We start from the raw sequence: 22,711 nt of genomic DNA on the forward strand, positions 1-22,711 counted from the left end.
AAAGGAGACATATCCAATTCCAGCAACTGTTTTTCACATGTTTTAACTTCCAGTCCCCCTAATCTTCTTTACTGCTCTTCTCTGCACTCTTTCTAGATGTTTTTTCTTTAAAGGCTGTCCTCTCCCTGATAAGGAAGTCACCTAGTCTGAGACTTGTGTACATCATAAAAATGTTACAGGAATTTTAGGAACCTAATTAGAGAGAAGTGATGACAAATCATGCCTCTGAACTGACTTTAGTGGCATGTAATCAGCTGTCATCACCACAACAATACATTTTGTGCTGTTTGGAAATAAAAACAAGCTGATCTTGAAAGAAAAGGGTGTGGTGAGATAGAAAGAAAAAGCCGAATAAGAAGTACAACTGAAGAGGAGATGCTCTGTGGGTATTTTATCCCATCTTGACTTCTAGAGATAAGTTTCCTCAGGTACAAAGGCAGGAAGAGATCTCCACTTGAGATTCTAGAAAGCTAGTTACATAAAACTGGGCTAAATTACCTGATCTTTTTATTTGCCCAAATTAAAGAGGCAAAAGGGATTTTAACAGATCAACAAATTTAACAGATTAACAGAGTTGGAAGGGACCACATAGGTCATCTAGTCCAGGGGTCTCCACCTTAGCAACTTTAAGACTTGTGGAAGTCCACAAGTCTTAAAGTTGCTAAGGTTGGAGACCCCTGATCTAGTCCAACCGCACCCAACAGATTTATAATTAAATGAGAGAGCAGGAAGCTTTTAACAAAGTGGATAAGGGAGAACCAAAGTGGAAGTCGAAGGTCTAATGCACAAATGAATAAAAAAAGGATACACCCCTAAAGCAGTTCCCCACAGTAATCTAAAATTCCCAAAATGAGTTCATTTCCTGCGTTCACCTACCGTGCCACGATCAAATCAATAAACCCGTGTTAGGACTTAACATTCATACCATATGCTAAGGAAACGTTCGGGTACTCACAATATGCTAGACTAAGTGGGGAAGCCGGTCCCCACTTTATCTTAGCTTAACCTATTCGGCAGTCCTAGATCTGCATCTACAAGCTATTCTGCCTTGAGAAATACAGTATCCCACCAGGAAAATAACAGATGGGGGGATGGGGAATGGAATATTCTATTCTACTGCGAAGGCCTTGAGGGAAAATATGCTACATAAATAAGAATGGAGAAAAGCTGGAGCTGGAGGATGATGTCGCCAGAGGTTGGGACTAAAGGGACAGGCGGCTGTTTCCCTTCTCCTGAGCGTCTGACAGCTGTATACAAAGGTGCATAATCCAACAGGTGTATCTGTTTCCCAGCATCGGGCTGCAAGACTGATCTGTGCGTAGTCAGGTGTTGTTTTTTTATCCCCCATCGCGGAAGTCAACTTTCCTTGATCTGCCCTGCTACCTACCAGATCCAGCCCTTCTTACCAGTAGATCGCTTTGATTTTCTTTGAAAAGGGGACTCGGCCGAAAACAAAGCAGGCAAGCAGGCAAAGGGCGCTCCTAGACCGAGGGAAGAAAAGAGACGACCCTTCCCTCCCACCGATCCTGGCCGGGAAGAACCTGTTGCTCACCTGTTGCCCCTCCGCCGCCCACGGTTCCTTCCCCTCCCCAATCCCTCCTCCTCCTCCCGCCGCCCCTCGGCACTCACGATCTCCAGGCAGATGAAGGCCCCCGAGTAAGTGCGCAGGATTTCCACGCCGGAGGGGAGATTGACGCGGGGCGGGGGGTAATAGGCAGTGGCGTTGGGCGGCGGAGGCATGGAGCCCCCGCCTCGAGCGGAGATCATGGCGCGGAAGGATCCGAGCGACCGGCCGTGGCGGGAACCGGGAGCGGGAGCCCCTGACGTGGCCTCGCCAGGTATGGCAAGAGTTACGCCAGGCGGAGGAAGCCGGAGCTGCAGGTGGCGGCAGGGCGGGAAGGGGGAAAGGCAGGCGCGTTGGGTCCGGCGCCGCCCGCCGCCCGCCCCTTTCCAAGGCTGTGGCGGGGGCGGCTTTGGCGCCCACCTTTCCGCGCCTTCGCGGTTCCGGAGACCGCCGGCTTTCTCCTTTGCGGAGTTGCTCACCGAAGCTGTTGTTGACCACAACCACAACCCCGGCGGAGCTTGGGGGGGGGGAGGCTTTAAAAACACAAAAGAGTGCCCCGAGTGGACGTGACCCGCCGCCCGTGGCTGGGTATCCCTTAGTCCAGGCTTCGCCGTCAAATGCCTGCCTCCCCGCCCTTTCTCGGGCGGGAGAAGGTTATCTCGGGTTAATTGCCGCCAACCGCGGCAGGGAAGGGACACTCTCGGCCTGTTCGGACGGCGCCTTCGCCCGCGCTTTACCTGAGCGGAACCTGCTTGGGCAAAGCGAGCGAAACGCGCTCGGGTAAAGCGTTTGTGTGTGTGTGACTGCGCGTTGCGCAAAGCTGGTTCGGGTTTTTGGTTTTTTTTAGGGGCAACGGGATGATCTGAATAGAATAGAATAGAATAACAATAGAATAACAATAGAATAGAATAACAATAGAATAGAATAACAAAAGAACAGAATAGAATAGAAGAATAGAATAGGATAGAATAGAATAGAATGTTATTGGCCAAGTGTGATTGGACACACAAGGAATTTGTTTTGGTGCAAATGCTCTCAGTGTACATAAAAGAAAAGATGGATCTGGACATGTACACACCTGTCCATTCCCCCCCCCCCCCGGTTATTTTCCTGGTGGGCTATTGTATTTCTCAAAACAGAATAGCTTGTAGATGCAGATCTTTGTTGTTAGACTCATCGCGACCCCATGGACAACGTTCCTCCAGGCCTTCCTGTCCTCTACCATCCTCTGGAGTCCATTTAAACTCATGCCTACTGCTTCAGTGACTCCATCCAGCCACCTCATTCTCTGTCATCCTCTTCTTTTTTTACCCTCAATCTTTCCCAGTATTAGGCTCTTCTCCAGTGAGTCCTTCCTTCTCATTAGATGGCCAGAGTATTTCAGTTTCGTCTTCAGGATCTGGCCTTCTAGAGCAGTCAGGGTTGATCTCCTCTAGGACTGACTTGTTTGTTCGCCTTGCAGTCCAAGGGACTCGCAGGAGTCTCCTCCAGCACCAGAAGTCAAAGGCCTCAATTCTTTGGCGCTCAGCCTTTCTTATGATCCAACCTTCACAGCCAAACATTGCAACTGGGAAAACCATAGCCTTGAATATACACACTTTGGTTGGCAGGGATGTGGACTTGGTTAATTCAGTGTTGAGGGAATAGATAACTATCCTGGGAAAATTTTCATTCTTTCCCCCCCACAACTTCACTTTTCGAAAAAAGTGAGGATGGGAATGCTTCTGGGGGTTATGGTTTTGGTAAACTGCACTCTTACCCAGCTAGAGAGCCTCCCTCCTGCAAACTTTGCATCTGAATAGTGGGAGGCCACCAGGTGATCCGCAGCATCGTCTGGTGTATCACCTGGTGGTCTCCCACTCCTTGGATTGTCAGGATTGTCCAGGATGCTACACGTCTTTTTCAGGACCTGTTTTCCTTGTTACCTTCTGGGTGGAGGCTTTGTGGTTATCCGAAGCAGAACATCCAGATTCAGTCACAGTTTTGTTCCATATTTTTTCTAGTTTTTAGAAGAACTACCGGCATATATATATTTAGAAGGATGTAAATATGTGTGTATGAAGCATGTGTAGTGTGTTGGGTATGGGTAGACATATACTTTCTTTTGAGAGCAGGCAACAGAATTTCATTTTTAATGTGTGCCAGTGTATTCACAGTAAAAAAAAAAGATAAAGATTATCTTATCTCCTTGTAGAATTCTTAATTAAACCTTACTGTTGAAGGCAGTAACAGACTATTTCCATTTCATGTCATGGAAAACTGGCTCCGGAATCAGCAGCAAACAAAGGAGACCTTACTTTAAAAGCCCTATTTTTAAGTGAGAGAGAAGGCTTCAACTCCAGCAACTAAAATAGCAATAGCATTTAGGTTATATACTGCTCTATAGGGCTTTATACAGCACTCTCTGCATGGTTAACAATCTAGAAGCATTATTTGCATATTGCCTCTAACAATCTGAGTTCAGATTAGACAAAAGCAAAAAAAAACTGATTGTGTTCATGTGACTTTGTTAACCTAGATCCTGAATTAACTCATTTTCTGGGATTATAGAACCTACTGAATTTACCAAAACAGCTAAGGTGTCACGATACATGAAATCACTGAAAAAAAGAAAATCCCTTACATAGATAAAAACTAAGTTTTAGCAGGTTGTGTGAATATAGCTATTAGGCCTTGACATAAACTGATTTGGGATGTTGTATGAACAACTGTTTAGATGGTTGTTGATGGCTTACAATAGTCTTTAAATAACATCTTTGACAGTCATGGTGAAACCCAATTTCCTGAGTTTGCAACACACATGAAAACATAAATAATAAACAATGGTTTTGAGCCACACCCTAAGCTCAAATGGACTTAGCTAATTTGTTTTTGTTTTCTTCTTTAATTATTTAAATAAATCTCACTTAATAAACTGAGATTAAGGAAAAGACAGATATGGACAGAGCAATCAACCATACTTCTAAGTAAACATAACTGGCTAAACTTGTTAAGCTTGTGATGGACAAGAGCTTAATTATTAGCCATTTCCAATATCTACCTGAGACCGCAAATGATACTTGCATATTGCCTGTACATTACAAGACTTTCATAATAAAAATTCAGCTCCGTTTCCACATGGTATTATTGGGCACGCCTAGAATTATATCGATTTAGATGCAAGATAAACCGTCCTGTTTTCTTGCAGCTGGATCAGAATGAATGCCACCTCTACTTCCATTCTTATAGCCAGTTAGCAATTCACACTATGCTTCTCTGCTGTATCTAAATGGAGAAAAAAATAGCTTTTTTTGTAATCCAGATGTTATAGAATAAAAAGCACTTTTTAAAAAATAAATATGTACTTTTCAGACTATAAGACATACTTTTTCCCCCCTAAAAGAGGGTGGAAATGTTGGTGTGTCTTATACACTGAATACAGCCATTTTTGGCCTCCGGAAACCCTGCCCCGTTTTTGCCCTCCCCAACCCCCAGGAGCACTCTGCAGGCCTCCCAAACCCTCTGCGCACCCTCTTTTTGTGAAAAACGCTCCCCTTTTTGTGAAAAACGGGTCCCTTTTTGGCCTCCCAACCTCCCCCATACGTCGCATTTTTGGCCTCCCCAGCCCCCAGGAGCACTCTGCAGGCCTCCCAAACCATCTGCGTGCCCCATTTTTGCAAAAAACAGGACCGTTTTTCTCAAAGACGGGATGCGCAGAGGGTTTGGGAATCCTGCAAAGTGCCCCTAGGGGCCAAGGAAGGCAAAAAAATTTTTTTTTCTTGTTTATCACTTCGAAATCTTGGTGCATTTTATACTCCAGTGCAGGGATCTCCAACCTTGGCAACTTGAAGACAAAGCTGCTGAGGAATTCTGGGAGTTGAAGTCCACAAGTTTTCAAGTTGCCAAGGTTGGAGACCCCTGCTCCAGTGTATTTTATAGTCCAAAAAATACGATACTTGATAATGTAAATTCTAGTGCAGATATTGTTTATTCTTCCCATAATAGGTTGGAAGAAGCAGCATCTGGAAAAGATAACAGTAGATCAGTTCATGTTTCATATTCTTAGTCAGGCTCTTAGTAGATTGAAATAGTCTTGAAATGTTGCTCAATAGCATGCTTAGATCTGTATTGCAAGTTCAGGATCGGTCTGAATTTCAGAATATATCACTTTGTATTGTGCATAAGGGCTGAACTGTACAGCAACCCTGAGGCATATTAGAGATCAGAAAAGGATGAAAATTCAATACTTTATTATATCCTTGCATCATTTTCTGTAATACTGCTGGTCAAAAATATTCCAAATTGTTCTCACCCCAATTAAGTGGTTGCAAAAATCCTACTTAAAAACATTTCAATGTACCTGTTTCATTAATTCAATATAAACATTACAGGTAATCCTTGACTTAACGGCCATTCTACAGCAGGGGTGTCAAACTCAAGGCCTGCAGGCTGGATCTGTGCTGCAGGCCTGCGGGGCTACCCTGGAAGCAGCAAAGGACTGGCTTGCGATGCCTCTCTCAGCAAAAACAGAGCTTGAGCGTTGCGTGCGTCCCTCCTGAGCTCCGTTTTCACTGGCAGAGGGTTGCAGGAGGCTGTTGCAGCCAAAAATGGAGCTCGAGAGCCCATTTTTGCTGGCAGAGCACTCGGGCTACCATAGGCAGCCCCCGACATGAGTGATGTCAAGCTGGCCATGCCCCCTCCCGCCCCCCAGGTCAAATACAATCCTGATACGTCCCTCAGGTTGACACCCCTGTTCTACAGCAATTTCTTGAAGTTATGATGATGCTAAGAAAAGTGATTTACCGCCATAAATCAAATATACAATTATTCCAGCATTCCCAAGATCACATGATCACAAACTAGGCTTTTGGAACCAGCTCATCTTTGCAATGATTGCAACATCCGGTAATCATGTGACTGCCCTTTGCAACTTCCCAGCCAGCTTCTGACGAACAAACTCAATGGGGAAGATGGCAGGGAAGACTCCAAGTTACGGTTCTATAATGTCTCACTTAACAACCATGGTAATTCACTTAACAACCATGGCAAAAAAAGTCATAAAATTGGGTGTAATGCCTCAGTTAACAACTGCATTACTTAAATGTTATTTTTTTTGTTTCAGTTGTGGTCGTAAGTCAAGGACTACCTACAGTGTTTCCCCAAAAATAAGACCCGGTCTTATATTAATTGTTGCTGCAAAAGATGCATTAGGGCTTATTTTCCGGTTAAGTCTTATTTTGGGAGAAATATGGCTGACAATCTTAACTGGGGCTTATTTTGGGGGTAGGGTTTATATTACGAGTATCCTGAAAAATCATGCTAAGGCTTATTTTCCGATTAGGTCTTATTTTGTGGGAAACACGGTATATGTCTATCCAATGCATCAAGAAGAAGAAAAATACGTGTGGTTTTATAAAGCTTGGAGATTTTCAGCTTTATAGGGTTAAATGTACTATTAGTAATAGGATGTCTATTTCCAGACCCCGTTTAGAATTTTTTATGTGATTTCAAGGGCCTCCTATAAGACCTTTTTAATTTTTTATGCACACCCTTGTAGGTGTGACTATAATGAACATCTGTGTCTATGCATCATGTTTCAAGATTCTTTTTTTAAAAAAATTACTCATCCTATTCCTGTGGCCCTAGCAGCACCACTCGTTCAGGTTCAACTACATAGTTGCATAATAATCTATCATCATGAATTAAGTCCTTGATTATCTCAATGATCCAGATGGTTCAACACAGCTCTGATCCTGGCCTAGGAGAGGAATGGCTTTGAAATAGCAGCCCTGGTGTCTAGCATAGGAGACGATTTGTGGTCTTAGCAAGGAAATATTCAGCTTTCAAAAAAAGGCAAGAAGAAACTACGGCTAGGTGAATGAAGCATCCATGAGTAGGGCTGTCTAAGAAAAATTGGTTTGGTTTGCTTATTACTGCCAAGAGAAATATGAGCAGATGGCTTGAAAAAGTACACAATAAGGAGGGACTGTTAACGAACTGGAGGGCTAAGATAAAAGGCTGTTTATGCATCCTTGAGTTGACAGAAACCTATATTGGCATTAAATCTACTGCCCCCCCACCCCGCCCTTATTTCAGACCATCTCCAAGTATTAGTTGGTGAAACCTAGCAGGTTTTATCTATCTTGAGAATGTCCTTCGATGATTTAAAACAAGAGTGTAAATGCTATTTGAATGCCGGTACAATTAAGGATGACTTAAGCCTATCACACTCATGAGCTTGGAATGTGATTAAGTCAACATCAAGGAGATATGGAGAGGGAGGAGAAAGAAAGACGGGAGGGAGGGAGAGAGTGTCTCAAAGATGCTTTACCAAAAGGCTACTGGTGTTACTTGGTTTTTAATTTGAAAATGTTTTGCTTCTCATCAAAGAAGCTTCTTTTTCAGATCACGGGACAACCATGACCTGGATGAGTGGAGAGAGTGAGAGTAAGAGCGAAAGAGAGAGAGAAAGAGAGAGGTGTGGAAAAAAAGTGAGAGAGGTGTTTCCAGTGTGTGGGAGTATATTATGATTAGGCAAATAGGAAAGGCTTCCAGTCTTGATCTGAAGGTATCAATACAAGCAATGTGTGTTATTCATTCATTTGTTCAGCATACATGTCGGTCAGTATGACTCTGAGCAGTGTAAACTTCACCATTTTGTAAACAGGTTAAAAATCATAAAGCCAAAATACTCCAGTGAGTGAAGAAAAGTCAACAATTCTGAAAACTGTTGAGGAAGGGGCTTTCCACCCCAAGCCACATTTGGAGAATCCCATTTTCAAAAGCTTCCTACTGGAAGAGTTGAGTGGGAGACCTAATTACAATTAGAAATAAGCAGGTTGGACTCTTATTTGCAGTATTTATATGCAGAATAGAATTCTAGTTCTGTGCTAGTTTACATCCATGGAATTTTTAATCGCTTCATTTGGATGCTTGAACAGACCAGGCAAGGTAGCTAAAAAAGAAAAGAAATCCAACCTCCTTACCTTTATTCAACTATGCGAGAGTGGATATTACAACAGGTTTGACTTTCCAGACAAAATGACTTCCTAAGATCCCTTATTTTATAAAAATATTGGTTGAGAGTTAGTTTGGTTTAATGCTTAAGGCATTAGAAACCAGAAGACTGTGAGTTCTAGTTCCACCTTAGGCATGAAAGCCAGCTGGGTGATTTGAGGCCAGTTATATTTTCTCAGATCACAATTTCAGATTTGAGTGACAAACTGACCAGTCAATTCCTGTTGTAACCAATGGATCAACAGTCAGTTGATTCCTAGAAGAAGAAGGAAGAGGAGGAGGAGGAGGAAGAGGAAGAAGAAAAGAGAAGAAAAGAGGAAGAGAGAGGGGAGGAGAGAGGAGAGAAGGGAAGGGAAAGGAAAGGAAAGAGGGAAAAGAAAAGATAAGATGATAAGACAAGACAAGACAAGACAAGACAAGACAAGACAAGACAAGACAAAACAAAACAACTGGAGCATTATTGGAGCATCTCCCAACTTTACACCTAAGGGGTCCCAGAGCTGTTGGTTGCTATTATTATTGAAATATGTGTGAGATCATTAAATTTTACATTGATGTTTCTATTGAAGATCTTCTGAGATATTAGACCAGGAACACTAACTTTCGTGAGTTTTCAAGCAAAAACTCAGATCTACGTCATTCAGGTTTTCCCTTAGGAAATACTGTTTCTATATAGTGCTAAGGACATTTGATCCCTTAACTATCTGAGATTAGCAGCCATGGCATTAGACCAGGGGTGTCAAACTTAAGGCCCGGGGACCGAATCTAGCCCATGGGGTGCTTAGATCAGGCCGCGGGGCCACTCTGGAAACAGCAAAAGACTGGCCCATGGTGCCTCTGCCAGCGAAAACGGAGCTTGGGAGCGGTGCGTGTCCCGCCCGAGCTCTGTTTTCACTGGCAGAGGGTTGCAGAAGGATGTCCCAGCCGAAAACGGAGCTCAGGAGCCCATTTTCACTGGCAGAGCACTTGGGCCACCATTGGCACCCCCCCGACACAAGTGATGTCAAGCTGGCCACGCCCCCTGGCCACCCCCCTCTCACCTCCCCAAGGTCAAACACAACCATGATGTGACCCTCAATGAAATCAAGTTTGACACCCCTGCGTTAGATCATCCCATCTTGAATCCAAAAACCAAGTACATTGTAATCTCCTTTTCCTATTTTAAATTATTTAAATTATTTAAAATAAAAATAAATTATTTATTTATTTGTCAAATTTATATACCCACCCATCTCACAGATCAGTGACTCTCGGCGTACAGCAAAGCTAAAAGAAATTGGTTAAATTAATAAAATAGTAAAGCAATACTCATAGTTATAAACAAATTAAAAATGATAAGATAAAGCTAAAAATAAGAAATATTAGGCAAGAAGATTAATAACAGGGGAGGCATCAATAATCCCTTTGGGTCTTCAGCCTAATGGTACAACCAAGTTCTGAGGAACTTTTAGGTTACAAAAACTCTCTGAGATAGCTTGGGCAATACTTTAGAACCACATTTTCTTATGATCAGTGTGAGTCTTTAGTGTGAGTCTATTTCTTGTCTTTTGATTTGCGGTTGTGTAATTTCACTGTTGTGCCACAGGTACACAGGGAAAGGAGGGTCATGTAAGGACGAAGTTCAATGGTTGCTTAGTCAATCTTAGTGTTTTTCTCCCTCCCACTCATCCCCCCCATCCCTGACAGCCAACTAATTAAAAATCAAAAGTATGAGTAGATACCACCATTAGAATGATAGAAACTCCTGAGGAACCAACTAACTTTTTATCTTATTTGTAGAGCGCATATTTAATCCCACTCAAAATATGCATAGAGTAGATTTAGAATGTTCATTCTTGCTAGCTCAGGGTGTAATTTTTAGCTGCTAAAAAAACCAGAACATTTGCTTTTCTTGGTTTCTATCCAATGAGGAGTGCCATCCTGTGATAATGGTGTGCTATCACATCCAGTGATATTGCACAGAAATCATATGCTATTGTGTTTTATCAGCGAGTTATGCCAGATCTGGTGTCTGTGAACCTCTGATGAAAAATTAACTTACTAATGTTGCTTTCATATTTGTACCTTGAATGGAAATAAAAACTGATGTTTAGCTGGCAGAATGACCCGAGTTGGCTCCATATATTGTGGTACTCGTAATCAAATTTCTCTAGCAGAGTTCTCTTTGCTTAGTCATATGCATGTTACACCCAGTTTGTCTTAAAGAGGCATATCCTAGGGCTCCCAAAACCCAGTTCTTTATCCACATAACAGTTCTGTGGGGGAGATTGGTCAGAGTAAGAGGCCTGCATGCATCCATTGAACTACATGGCAGAATGGCAATTTAAATGGCAATTCTCATCATTCCTATCACCCATCTCCTCCCACTTAAGACTGTAACCTTGTTGCTTGTATCCTTACGATTTATATTGACTGTTTCCTAATATGGCATAGGGCCGGGCTACTTACGGGACCGTTTGCTGCCATCGAATGCCTCTCACCGACCCGTGCGCTCTCACAGGGAGGGACTCCTCAGGGTGCCGTCGGCCAGGCAGTGCCGACTGGCGACACCCAGGGGAAGGGCCTTTTCTATGGGGGCTCCCACCCTCTGGAACGAGCTTCCCCCAGGACTTCACCAACTTCCTGACCTTCGAACCTTCCGCCGCGAGCTTAAGACACATCTATTTATCTGCTCAGGACTGGACTAATTTTTAAATTTTTAAATGTTTAAATTTTAAATCTGGTTTTAATGGGGTTTTATTATTTATATCTCTATTTTAAATATTCGGCCTATGTAATAAGTTTCTTAAATTAATGTTTTACTCTGTATATATATATGTTTTTATATGGCTGTAAACCGCCTTGAGTCCCTAGGGAGATAGGGCGGTATAAAAGTGTGAATAATAAATAAATAAATAAAATAAATATGATTTGATTGTTTATTTGTACCCTATGACTATCATTAAGTATTGTGCCTTATGATTCTTGACGAATGTATCTTTTCTTTTTATGTACACTGAGAGCATATGCACCAAAGACAAATTCCTTGTGTGTCCAATCACACTTGGCCAATAAAGAATTCTATTCTATTCTATTCTATTCTATTCTATTCTATTCTATTCTATTCTATTCTATTCTATTCTATTCTAAAACTAGCCCTCTCCAATATTGTTCAGGAGAGTGTCTCAGTTTTGACAAAAAAGTATCTCATGGCCTTTGGCACAACCTCCCAGAACCCACAGTCAACAACTTAAATAGGTTTAAAAAACTGGTTATTCAACCACATCTGGAGCCATAGCCACGCAATATGATTATAGCAAAATAATAGAATTGGGAGGGAACTTGGAAGTCATCTAGTCTAACTCCATGCTCAAGCAGGAAACCTGTATCATTTCAGACAAACAGTTGTCCTGTTTCTTAAAAACCTCCAGTGTTGGAGCACCTACAACTTTTGGAAGCAAGTCATCCCACTGATTGTTCTTACTGTCAGGAAATTTCTCTTTAGTTCTAGGTTGCTTCTCTCCTTGATTAGTTTCCCTCCATTGCTTCTTGTTCTGCCTTCAGGAGCTTTGGAGAATAGCTTGACTCCCTCTTCTTTGTGGCAGCCCCTTAGATATTGGAACACTCTTATCATGTTACGCCCAGTCCTTCTTTTCATTAAATATTTATTATAGTGGTGGGCTTTATTCCATGTGTCTGAGTCAGTGTTGACTCCTGATGACTGCCTAGACAGATCCCTGTAATTTTCTTGGCAAATTTCAGAAGTGGTTTTGCCACCTTCTTAGAGCTGAGAATTGCAGTAGTCCTTGCTTAACAACAAGTTAGTTTTTTTTGTTTTTTTTTTGTTTACATTTATACCCCGCCCTTCTCCGAAGACAGGGCGGCTTACAATGTATAAGGCAATAGTTAGCAACTATTCAACGTTACAACAGACCTCCCAATAGCTACTTAAAACAATTCCAGAGTTCCAACAACTGTACTCCTTTCATCACATGATTGCAGTTTGGGTGCTTGGGAACCGGCTCATATTTAGAATAGAATAGATTTTTTTTATTTTTATTGGGCAAGTGTGATTGGACACACAAGGAATTCGTTTTGGTGCATATGCTCTCGGTGTACATAAAAAGAAAAGATACATTCATCAAGAATCATAAGGTACAATCATAATGTTAGTCATAGGGTACAAACAAGCAATCAGGAAACAATATCAATATAAATCATAAGGATACAAGCAACAAAGTTACAATCATACAGTCCTAAGTGGATGGAGATCAGCAATGGGAACGATGGGAAGATTAATAGTAGTGCAGATTTAGTAAATAGTGTGACAGGGTTGAGGGAATGATTTGTTTAGCAGAGTGATGGTGTTTGGGAAGAAACTGTTCTTGTGTCTAGTTGTTCTGGTGTGTGGGGCTCTATAGCATCGTTTTGAGGGTTGGAGTTGAAACAGTTTATGTCCAGGATGTGAGGGGTCTGTAGAGATTTTCACAGCCCTCTTTTTGACTCGTGCAGTATACAGGCCCTCAATGGAAGGCAGGTTGGTAGCCATTGTTTTTTCTGCAGTTCTAATTATCCTCTGAAGGTTATGGCTGTTTGCAGCATCCTATGGCCATATGACCATGATTTTTGGCATTTTTTGCCAGTTTGCAGCAAAAAAGCACCCATTGAAGACAACAGGTTCACTTAACGACTGTGGCATTTGTTTATCTTCTGTTGCAAAAAAGATAGTAAAATCAGGCATGGGCCCAAGGTGAGTTGCTTAATGACCACTAGGACAGTGGTCACCAACCAGTGGTCCGTGAGAAAATGTTGGTGGTCTGCAGAAAAATCATTTGCATTTTTTATATTGCACTAAATACTATTTATCTTTCTAAAAAATTCATATAAGTGGTCCTCGGGATTTAAAATTATGAATTTAGTGGTCCCTGAGGTCCGAGAGGTTGGAGACCCCTGCACTAGGATTTAAAACTGTAATTCCAGGCTCCAATATGGTGGTTAAGTTGACAATTAACCTGTATTGGGCCAAGATCACTAAACTAGCTAACTAGTGCGGGAGAAAACCCGAATAACCAAAGACCTACACACACACACACACGTGTGTGTGTGTGTGTTTTCGTAGGTTTTTACGGGTATAGGTATGTAAGTCTTGGCATTTTCGGGTCTTTTCCCGTGTAAGGTTGAGAGTATCTTGGCGACATTTCGATGAGGTCTCACTCATCATCTTCAGGCTGGTGTCTTCGGCTTCGTGCTTCTCAAGCAAAGATTGGTCGTAACTGCCATCTCTCTATAAATACTGGTGGGGAGGTGGGGAGTGTTGCTGTAAGCGGGTTGGTTGGCTGTGTGGTTGCATCTTGATTGGTAGATGGAGTGGGTGTTTGCAGATTGGTCGAGGTGGGGAGTGTTGTTGTGAGCGGGTTGGTTGGCTCTTTGGTTGCATCCTGATTGGTATGTGGAGTGGGTGTTTGCAGATTGGTCGGCTGTTTCGTAGCATCCTATGTGGGTGTGGTCCTGGTCTTTTGTTCCTGAGCTTTGGTGTTGTGGACTAGAACTCTTGGCCTCCCAATGTTGCAGCCTGATCCCTTAACCTGGCTTTGCATGGTGGTGGGCAGAATTTTCAAACATTTAATTCTGAGATGTTCTGCTTTGAGTTTGAAGTACTCCATATCATAGAGTTATTCCATAATTTCTGGGGGCGATCCAAACTGCTCTGACCATTCTGGACATGCTCTAAACTTGAAATGTGCTCTCTGTAGCCCAAACTGTTGTTTCCAATCCCCATCAATTCCAAAATAGTTGAGAGAATGTCCAATATTTTCAATAAAGTGAAGCATTTCAGATTTTAGACTACCGTATTTTTCGAAGTATAAGACGCGCCTTAGTTTTTGGGGAGGAAAATAAGAAAAAAGCTGATTGGCAGGTGGATTGGGCTCCTGGAATACCCCCAATCAGCTGGTCCCAGAGGTGAATTTTAGCAACAGGTTCCTTGGTTGTGAGCTCTGTGCCTTGCTTTTTTTTTTTTTTTGGCTTTTTTTTCTGCTTCTGAAACTTCTGAAATTCCATTTCAGAAAAAACTTTTTTAAGGCCTCTGAAAGCCTCCGAAACAGTTTCAGAAAAAAAGCCTCTGAAGCTCTGTTTGGGGGCTTTTTTTCTGAAGCTCTGTTTGGGGCTTTTTTTTCTGAAGCTCTGTTTGGGAGCTTCTTTCCTGAAGCTTCATTTCTGATGCTTTTTTCAGCCTCTGAAACCTCCATTTGAGAGGCTGGGTGGGACTACCTTCGAAGTATAAGACGCACCCAGATTTTCACCCTTTTTTGGGGGGGAAAAGGGTGCGTCTTTTTTTTTTTATTTGAATTTATATCCCGCCCTTCTCCGAAGACTCAGGGCGGCTTACAATGTGTTAAGCAATAGTCTTCATCCATTTGTATATTATATACAAAGTCAACTTAATTGCCCCCAACAATCTGGGTCCTCATTTTACCTACCTTATAAAGGATGGAAGGCTGAGTCAACCTTGGGCCTGGTGGGACTTGAACTTGCAGTAATTGCAAGCAGCTGTGTTAATAACAGACAGACTTAGTCCGTTGAGCCACCAGAGGAAAAATACTCAACTCCGAAAAATACGGTAATTTGTATTTCTACATTTACATAGAATATAGTACAGGATGGAAGGGATCTTGCAGACCTCCTAGTTCCATGATGGCGAACCTATGGCACACATATCAGAGGTGGCACACAGAGCCCTCTCTGTGGGCACGCACACTGTCATCAGCTGCTCTTCTGTTTTCCGGCACGCGCATGCTCGAAGAATAGCTGATCTTCGCAAGTGCCGGTGACCACCTGGTCTTCAGGTTTCCGGCGCTCCGGCATGTGTGTACCGGAAACCAGAATAGTTTTCGAGTTTCCAGGGCTCTGGTGCGCCCGCGCATTCTGGTTTGGGTACTTGGTGCCGAAAAGGTTGCCATCACTGTCCTAGTTCAATCTCCTGCTTGAGCAGGAGACTACCAGGGGTATCAAACACGATTTCATTGAGGGCCACATCAGGGTTGTGTTTGACCTCAGGGGCCAGGGTGGACATGACCAGGGTGGGTGTGGCCAGCTCAATGTCACTCGTGTCGGGGGCACCTGTGGTGGCCCGAGCGCTTTGCCAGTGAAAATGGGACCCCGAGCTCCATTTTAAGCTGCGACAGCCTCTTGCAACCCTCTGCCAGTGAAAATGGAGCTCGGGAGGGCCATCTGCAGCCCTCCTGAGCGCCCTTTTTGCTGGAATAGGCACCATGGGCCGGTCCTTCGCTGTTTCCAGGCTGTTCCTGTGGGCCAGATCTAAGCACCCAGCGGGCCGGATCTGGCCCCCGGGACTTGAGTTTGACACCCCTGCCTTTACTATTCCAGACAAATGTTTTTTCCAGTCTCTTCTTGAAAACTTCCAGTGATGAAGAACCTACAACTTCTGGAGGGAAACCATTCTGTTGATTAATTGTTCTATCAGGAAATTTTTTCTTAGTTCTAGATCAGTTCTTTCCTTGATTATTTTCCACCCATTGCTTCTTGTCCTGCCTTCAGGTGCTTTGGAGAATAGGCTGACCCTCCTCTTCCTTGTGGAACCCCTTAGTTATTGGAAGACTGCTATTCACTCCTTATTTACGATAGAGAAAGTGAATTCAGACTATCAGTTTCTCTGCTCTTCCTCTGATATAAATGAGATTAACAATCCAAAACATTTGATCAAGGATCCTTTAAAGAAAGCAAGCAGGTTTGATTTTTTGCAATTCCTTTGTCAAAATGTAAGCCAGTTTATCTGCATTCTTTTGGATTGCTTGTTTCCTTCTTGTGGAGGAGTAAAAGTCACACATCACCTAGAAGGAGTTGTAACTTGCCATCTTAAAATAAATTTCTCTTTTTTAAAAAACTGGAGAACTAAATACATGAAACCAAAAGTAATGCTATAGGCCTACAGCTGAATTCTATTATTCTAGTGGGATTCGGGTCAAAATATGTAGATCCTGTAAATTGAAAATGTAGAATTTGTTACCCCTTGAAATATTCAACATCTGCTGCTTACTCATTAAAGAAATGACTTGCTAACTTGATCGTTTTTTATCCATTTGGAAGAAATGTGGAAAAAAAGGACCGTACTTAAGCTTAGACTTTAATGTCACTTTGAATATACACTAATTAATAACTTTAATGTCACTTTGAATATACACTAATTGGCATATATTAAAATAAAATTTCATTGCATGCAGCTCTCAATGGTTCACCACCTCCAATATACACTACATAAACATGGCAAAACAAACAAACAAACAAACATGCATATACCCACGTATACCAGTATGTCATGGAGAAACAACACATTCTAGTTCGGATGAATACATGTACATGGTGAGAAAAACTAATCTTGTGAGTTTACCAGATGGATAGCATAGGGAACAAAGCTGTTACAGAATCTAATAGAATCTTGTAGTCCTGCTATAGATACTAGATACTCCCAGAGGGGAGCAACAGAAACAGATTATGAAGTGGGTATGTGGAGTTTCTAACAATGCTTCAAGCTCTAAGCACATCGTGCTTATAAGCAGTATCCTGAATAACAGGAACCGAGCTTTCTATAATCTTCTCGGCTGTCCTTACCACTCTCTGTATGGATTTTCTATCTGGGGCACTGCAGCCACCAAACCAAACAGTGATGCTAAGTTTGTTAAAATGCTCTCAATCGTGCCTCTGTTAAAAAGTGGCCAGGACAGAAGGAGACAGATGTGCTCTCCTCATCTGACGCAGGAAATGCAGATGCTGGTTTGCACACTTCATTTTTTAAAAATACACTTTTATAGTAATAAATGCAATCCAAAACGTTCTCAGAATCCAATAGAAGAGAACTGACCAAGCGCTGATGTTGTTACCTAATCGGATAATAAAATGCCTGCAAACCAATTTGGAAGCTAGCTTTTAATTATCCCATCAGCTTCAGCTGGGTTTTAAAATCTAAACTGGGCCTATTGTTGTGTGGTTGTAGCCTTGGGAAACTGGGCTTAAAATTAACCCTAAGCTTCACTGCTGAATCATTACCAAGCATGGGCAGTGCCTTTAAAGACATAGACCATATCCTGCAAAACTTCATAAGATTTCTCCTTCCTGCTATGTTATTCTCTGCTCAACAGGACTATACTTGTTATGATGAACTCCACCCTTTTTAATGAGTAAAACATTGGCTTCAGAGCTGCCTGGTGTCAAGCTGGATAAATAGTTTGGGGCTCTTTGAAAGTGGAGCAGAACGAAAACCAGATGAAAGAGACAGACTTGCTGTACTTAATTGGGGGGAAATGTCCACCATTTTCAATGCTATACTTGTGCATGTGGCTATAATCTTTTGCCATGGTTCACCTCTTTTTTCAGATACCTGGGCTGTAAGTAACATCAAGATATGGAACCACTCAATGCTAATCCAGGTTTTAACCTGGACAATCATTGAATGCTCTTCAAAATATTTGAGTATATTGTTCTCTAGCAAGTGAGCAAGAAAGTGAGGGCAAGAGAGGGGTGTGGAGGTATATGGGTGTTCTCTAATTTCCCCCCACTGTAATACTATTGTGTAATCTATTCAGTTATATGTGGCATCTGCCGGTTTAAATCCAAGATCAAGTCTGTTTAGATGGCAGAAAAGTAAATTTATTTACAGGAAGACTTGACAAGGAAACTCAACAACTTTGTATATTTAGAACAGTAAGTTTCCTGCATACAAGGTATGTGCAGGTAGTCCTCAACTTACAACTGGTTGCTTAGCGATGTTCAACGTTACAACAAACTCCAAAACAGGAACTTGCAGCTTAGATTTGTAGTTCTGATGCCCCACAAAGTTGTGACATGATCACATTTTGGGTGCTTGGCAACAGCTTGCATTTATGACCATTTGCAACATCCTAAAGTCATGTGAACATGATTTATGGGTGGTCACTTTTTTGCCAGAAATGAGGTTAAATCTAGCTTCCCTCAGTGACTTTGCCTGTCAGAAGGCAGCTGGGAAAGTTACAAATGGTGATCACATGACCCCAGGACAGTACAACTGTCATATGTCAGTTGCCAAGTGCCCAAATTTTGATCATGCATCATAAGAATCTTGCTACAGTTGGGGAAAAACCAATAAGTCACTTTTTCCAGTGCTGTTGTAAATTCGTACGGTCACTAAATGAATGGTTGCTAGTTGAGGACTACCTGTATGCTACTCCTTGGAGTATGTGAGATGATCGCATCTGACCTGGGGATTCATGATAGGTTTTTCCTTCATCTTCCTAGTGATTATAGACTGCTTTCCTTGTGGCTTATGAATTATAAGACAAGTTTAAGTGTTTAGACACTGACTTGAGTTCATGGTGTGGCTTCTTTTGCTGATTCTGGCTTTTGTCCTCCTCAAATTGATGATGTTGTGACAACCCCTCTCCAAGTTAGTTCCTCAGGCATCATTGTTTGGATGATGGGGGTCCCAGTCTAGAGAATAGTTTCAAGTCCCTAATTGCCTATCAAGGGCTTGTTTTCAATGTATCAGAACTGTCTATCCTGTTTCAGGTTCCAAACTCATACACACTCAATTTCTAGGTGAAAATAGCAATTTACTCAAGGCTGAACAGATTACAGACAAGGAAAGGAATGTAAATCAAAACAGAGTATTTTGGAGGAAAATGCTTACCTGAGTGGTTTCACTTTCAATAGAAACACAGAGAAGAATACAATAGTCAAAACTCAGTCCAAAGTTCAGAGAGCCAAGTCAACAGAGTTTGTCAATCCAAGGTCAGAGTTTTACAACAATGACACACCAGAGCAGGAAATCAGACAGGCCTGCTTCTTAAATCAGATTATAGCCAGTTGTCTTTAATCAAGAGTTACTTCCTTGATTGGCAAGAAGCCTCATTGAGCGACTTTGCTCTACTCTCTGCTCCACTCCCCAAGTTTAAGGGCTTTTAAGACTGCCTGTCATCATCTGATTGCTCCAGGTGTTTGGATGGTGCCTGCGTTTGATGAGCCCCTGGTGATTTCTGGCTTGGCATTTCCTGAACTGAAAGGTTCAGTTGCAGCAGTTTTTTCAGAGTCGTGGGCCACAACACTGTATGGTCTTGCTTATTTGGGGTTCATTGTAATCTATTCAGAGTTATGGTGTTTAAATATACATTTTTGAAACGAAATAAGCAACTCAATAAAGTATTCCACCGTAGATTCCAAAAAATTCAGAAATTCATTGTTGCTCTGATCTGCTTCATTTGAATAATAGCACCATTATGCAAATAAAATGATCTCTGTCCTGACTTCATTACGCAAATAATGTAAATCAGTGCAATCTCTTCATTGTTAGTGCACAGTTAGAATAGTGAACCACCCCTTTCCAGTTAGGCTGTGGATTTTTTAAAATTATAGTTTCCTATGCAACTTGTTCTATGATTTTAAAATACAGTTGCCCCCCCCCCCCCAATAGGATTTTAAAGATAAGAATGTTGGAAAAAGAGATACATTTTTTAAAAAAATATCTGTCCTGGATATATACCAGAGGTGGGTTTCAGCAGGTTCTGACCAGTTCTGGAGAACCGGTAGCGGAAATTTTGAGTAATTTGGAGAACTGGTAGTAAAAATTCTGACTGGTCCGCCTCCATCTATTCTCTGCCTCCCAAGTCCCAGCTAATCGGGAAGAAATGGGAATTTTGCAGTATCCTTCCCCTGGAGTGGGGTGGGAATGGAGATTTTACAGTATCCTTCCCCTGCCACGCCCACCAAGCCACGCCCACCAAGCCACACCCACAGAACTGGTAGTAAAAAAATTTGAGACCCGCCACTGCTATATATCTGCTTTGTTGGGAAGGTTCATGAGCAGAAATTCACAGATGTTAGCAGATTCCGTTCAGTGTTAGGTATAGAGGAACCCATTTTGGTCTTTTTGCAATTAGTGGAGGATTTCCAGTATTACTATTTATCAAGATATCACTGTCATAGAATCATACATTTGGAGAGGGCTGCTTATGTCTGGGGTCTCCAACTCCCAGCCCATGGCCAGGTACCAGGCTGCGATCTATTGGGAATCTGGCTGCATAAAAGCAGTAATCGATTGAATAAAGCTCTTATTTGCACAAGCAGTGGGTGCGTGCATGAACCTTCCCCTTCCCCCGCCACTGCCAATGCTGATCCACAGAGCCAGAAAGATTTGGGACCGCTGGCCTATGTCATCGTGACCAACTCCTTGTTGCAGTGCAGAAATCCGAATCAAAGCACTCCAGGAAGATGATGGCTTAGCCTCTTGAACACATTCAATGCATCATTTCTTAGAGAAGTGGTTTCCGTTGCTGGAATGCTGTTAGAGGTAGTCCTCTTTTAGTGACTTTGTTAAGGAGAGTAGTTGCTAAGTGAAACCACAACTGTGCATATGATCTTTAGCTTCCCTTTGCTGACTTGCAAAGGTGGTTAATGCAAGAGTTGGTGGTAAGGCTACTTTTCCATCGCTGTCATAACTGTCCCAAAGGAGCTTTTTCAAGAGGCAACTGGGCTTGCTTAGTTTTTCCTTGAAGAAGTTTCGCTTCTCTTCCAAGAAGCTTCTTCAGAACTGAAGAAGCTTTTGGATGAAAAGTGAAACGTCTTCAAGGAAAAAGAAACAGTCCAGTTGCCTTTTAAAAAAACATATTTGGGACAACCATGACTTAGACGACTGAGAATCTCCGTAGACACTATAAATTATCCCTAAACAAGGACCCCTATCCTAGGTGATTAGAATCACAGGGCAATTTGATCATCTCTCCAAGTCTTCTTAGTGTAGGAATCCAAATTAAAGCCTCTCTTTCAAGTGACTAGTTGGCCTCTGCTTGAATATATCCAGTGGTGGGATTCAAATAATTTAACAACCAGTTCTCTGCCCTAATGACCTAATGGTGGGTGTGTGGCCATGGTGGGCATGGCCAGGAGGTGTGACAGACAGCACTCGGCCTCCTGCACCCTCCTGGGAGCAAAAACAGGCCACAGGGGGAAACGCACTGCCCCCCTGTGCCCCGTTTTGGGCCTAGTAGGCCTTGCTGCAGCCTCCTGGGAGCGAAAACGGGCTGCGGGGGGCACGCTGCACCCCCCACCCCCCCTGCGCTCTGTTTTGGGCCTAGTAGGCCTCCCTGCAATTACATGGGAGTCAAAATGGGGCCTGTGGGGATTCCTGGAAGGGGCAGGGTGGGGTGGGGCTGGCCATCAATTTAACTACCGGTTTGCCCGAACAGGCCTGAACCGGCTGAATCCCACCACTGAATAACAAAAGGGAATCCGTATGCATGAATTGCCTAGTTTTGCTTCCTGACAACTTGCTGAAACGCAGTGGTCCTTATACTATTGTAATTGTGTTTTGTAATTACAGACCCAGCATGTTCTGTCACACTGGTGATCGAAATAAGATGGCTGTGCTTGATTGGAACCAAAGACTTCTGAGAAGCGGGGAGATTGCTCTTTGTGCTAGATTAAAGCAGACATGCTTCAGAAAAGCAAATCCTTTTTTTATGAAAAATAGGCACCGCAAAATCTCCTCTTGGGTGCGCAGCTTTGGAGATACGCAAGGCTTTGTGTCGGCACATTGTGCTACAGCATGAAGTATAAAATCGACAAGAACATCTACATTACAAAGGATTCTTTTCATTATGAAGAATGATAAGATAGGAAAGCCAATTTTGAATGTATTTGTTTTTAATCTCAAAAGATGCACACAGACCATGTAATGTTGATTTATGATGTGAAGTGAATGGCAAAAGCAGGAGATGCAAACTACAGTCCTGTTAATATATTTGTACGTGTGGCGACTATGTATGTGCGAGAGAGCATGCATTAATCCATGTGTGCATAGAGAGAGCAAGCAAACATATACATACAATGAACATTCCCTTCATTCCATTGTATGTTGCTACTTCAATTTTTCTCAGATCACCAATTCTCCAGTGAGATCCCTGGAGAGGAAAAATCTTTTCTTTTTTAAAGTCCTTTTTTGGGGATGGTGTTGAAAGAAAACAAGTGTCTGAAAGCTTAACACACTCATTTTTGTTCTTATTTCCATGGAAAAATAAAACCCAACATGCTACGAGGAACTGGCTTTGTATTCACTAAATTGTGGCAATGCCATTGTAGAAAAGCTCTAGGAATGGCAAAAACAAAGACTGGGGAATTTATGGGTCTTAA

At 42.4% G+C, this 22,711-nt stretch overlaps 1 protein-coding gene and 1 long non-coding RNA gene across 2 annotated transcripts in view; one reads left to right on the forward strand and one right to left on the reverse strand.

The window, feature by feature from the left end:
• The window catches only part of MAL2 (mal, T cell differentiation protein 2), a 33,935-nt gene extending 31,984 nt beyond the window's left edge, over nt 1–1,951 (reverse strand). The window contains exon 1 of the mRNA XM_058174932.1: nt 1,630–1,951. Coding sequence (XP_058030915.1) covers nt 1,630–1,767 — 138 coding nt within the window. The 5' untranslated portion in view covers nt 1,768–1,951. The remainder of the gene's footprint in view (nt 1–1,629) is intronic.
• On the forward strand, nt 1,703–22,616 carry LOC131194204 (uncharacterized). Its single transcript, XR_009154118.1, has 2 exons — nt 1,703–1,838; nt 21,903–22,616. It is a non-coding gene; the product is annotated as an uncharacterized LOC131194204 (long non-coding RNA).
• Nucleotides 22,617–22,711: the final 95 nt, after the last annotated feature.

The sequence above is a fragment of the Ahaetulla prasina genome, chromosome 3 (assembly GCF_028640845.1).
Source record: "Ahaetulla prasina isolate Xishuangbanna chromosome 3, ASM2864084v1, whole genome shotgun sequence".
Lineage (NCBI taxonomy): Eukaryota > Metazoa > Chordata > Lepidosauria > Squamata > Colubridae > Ahaetulla > Ahaetulla prasina.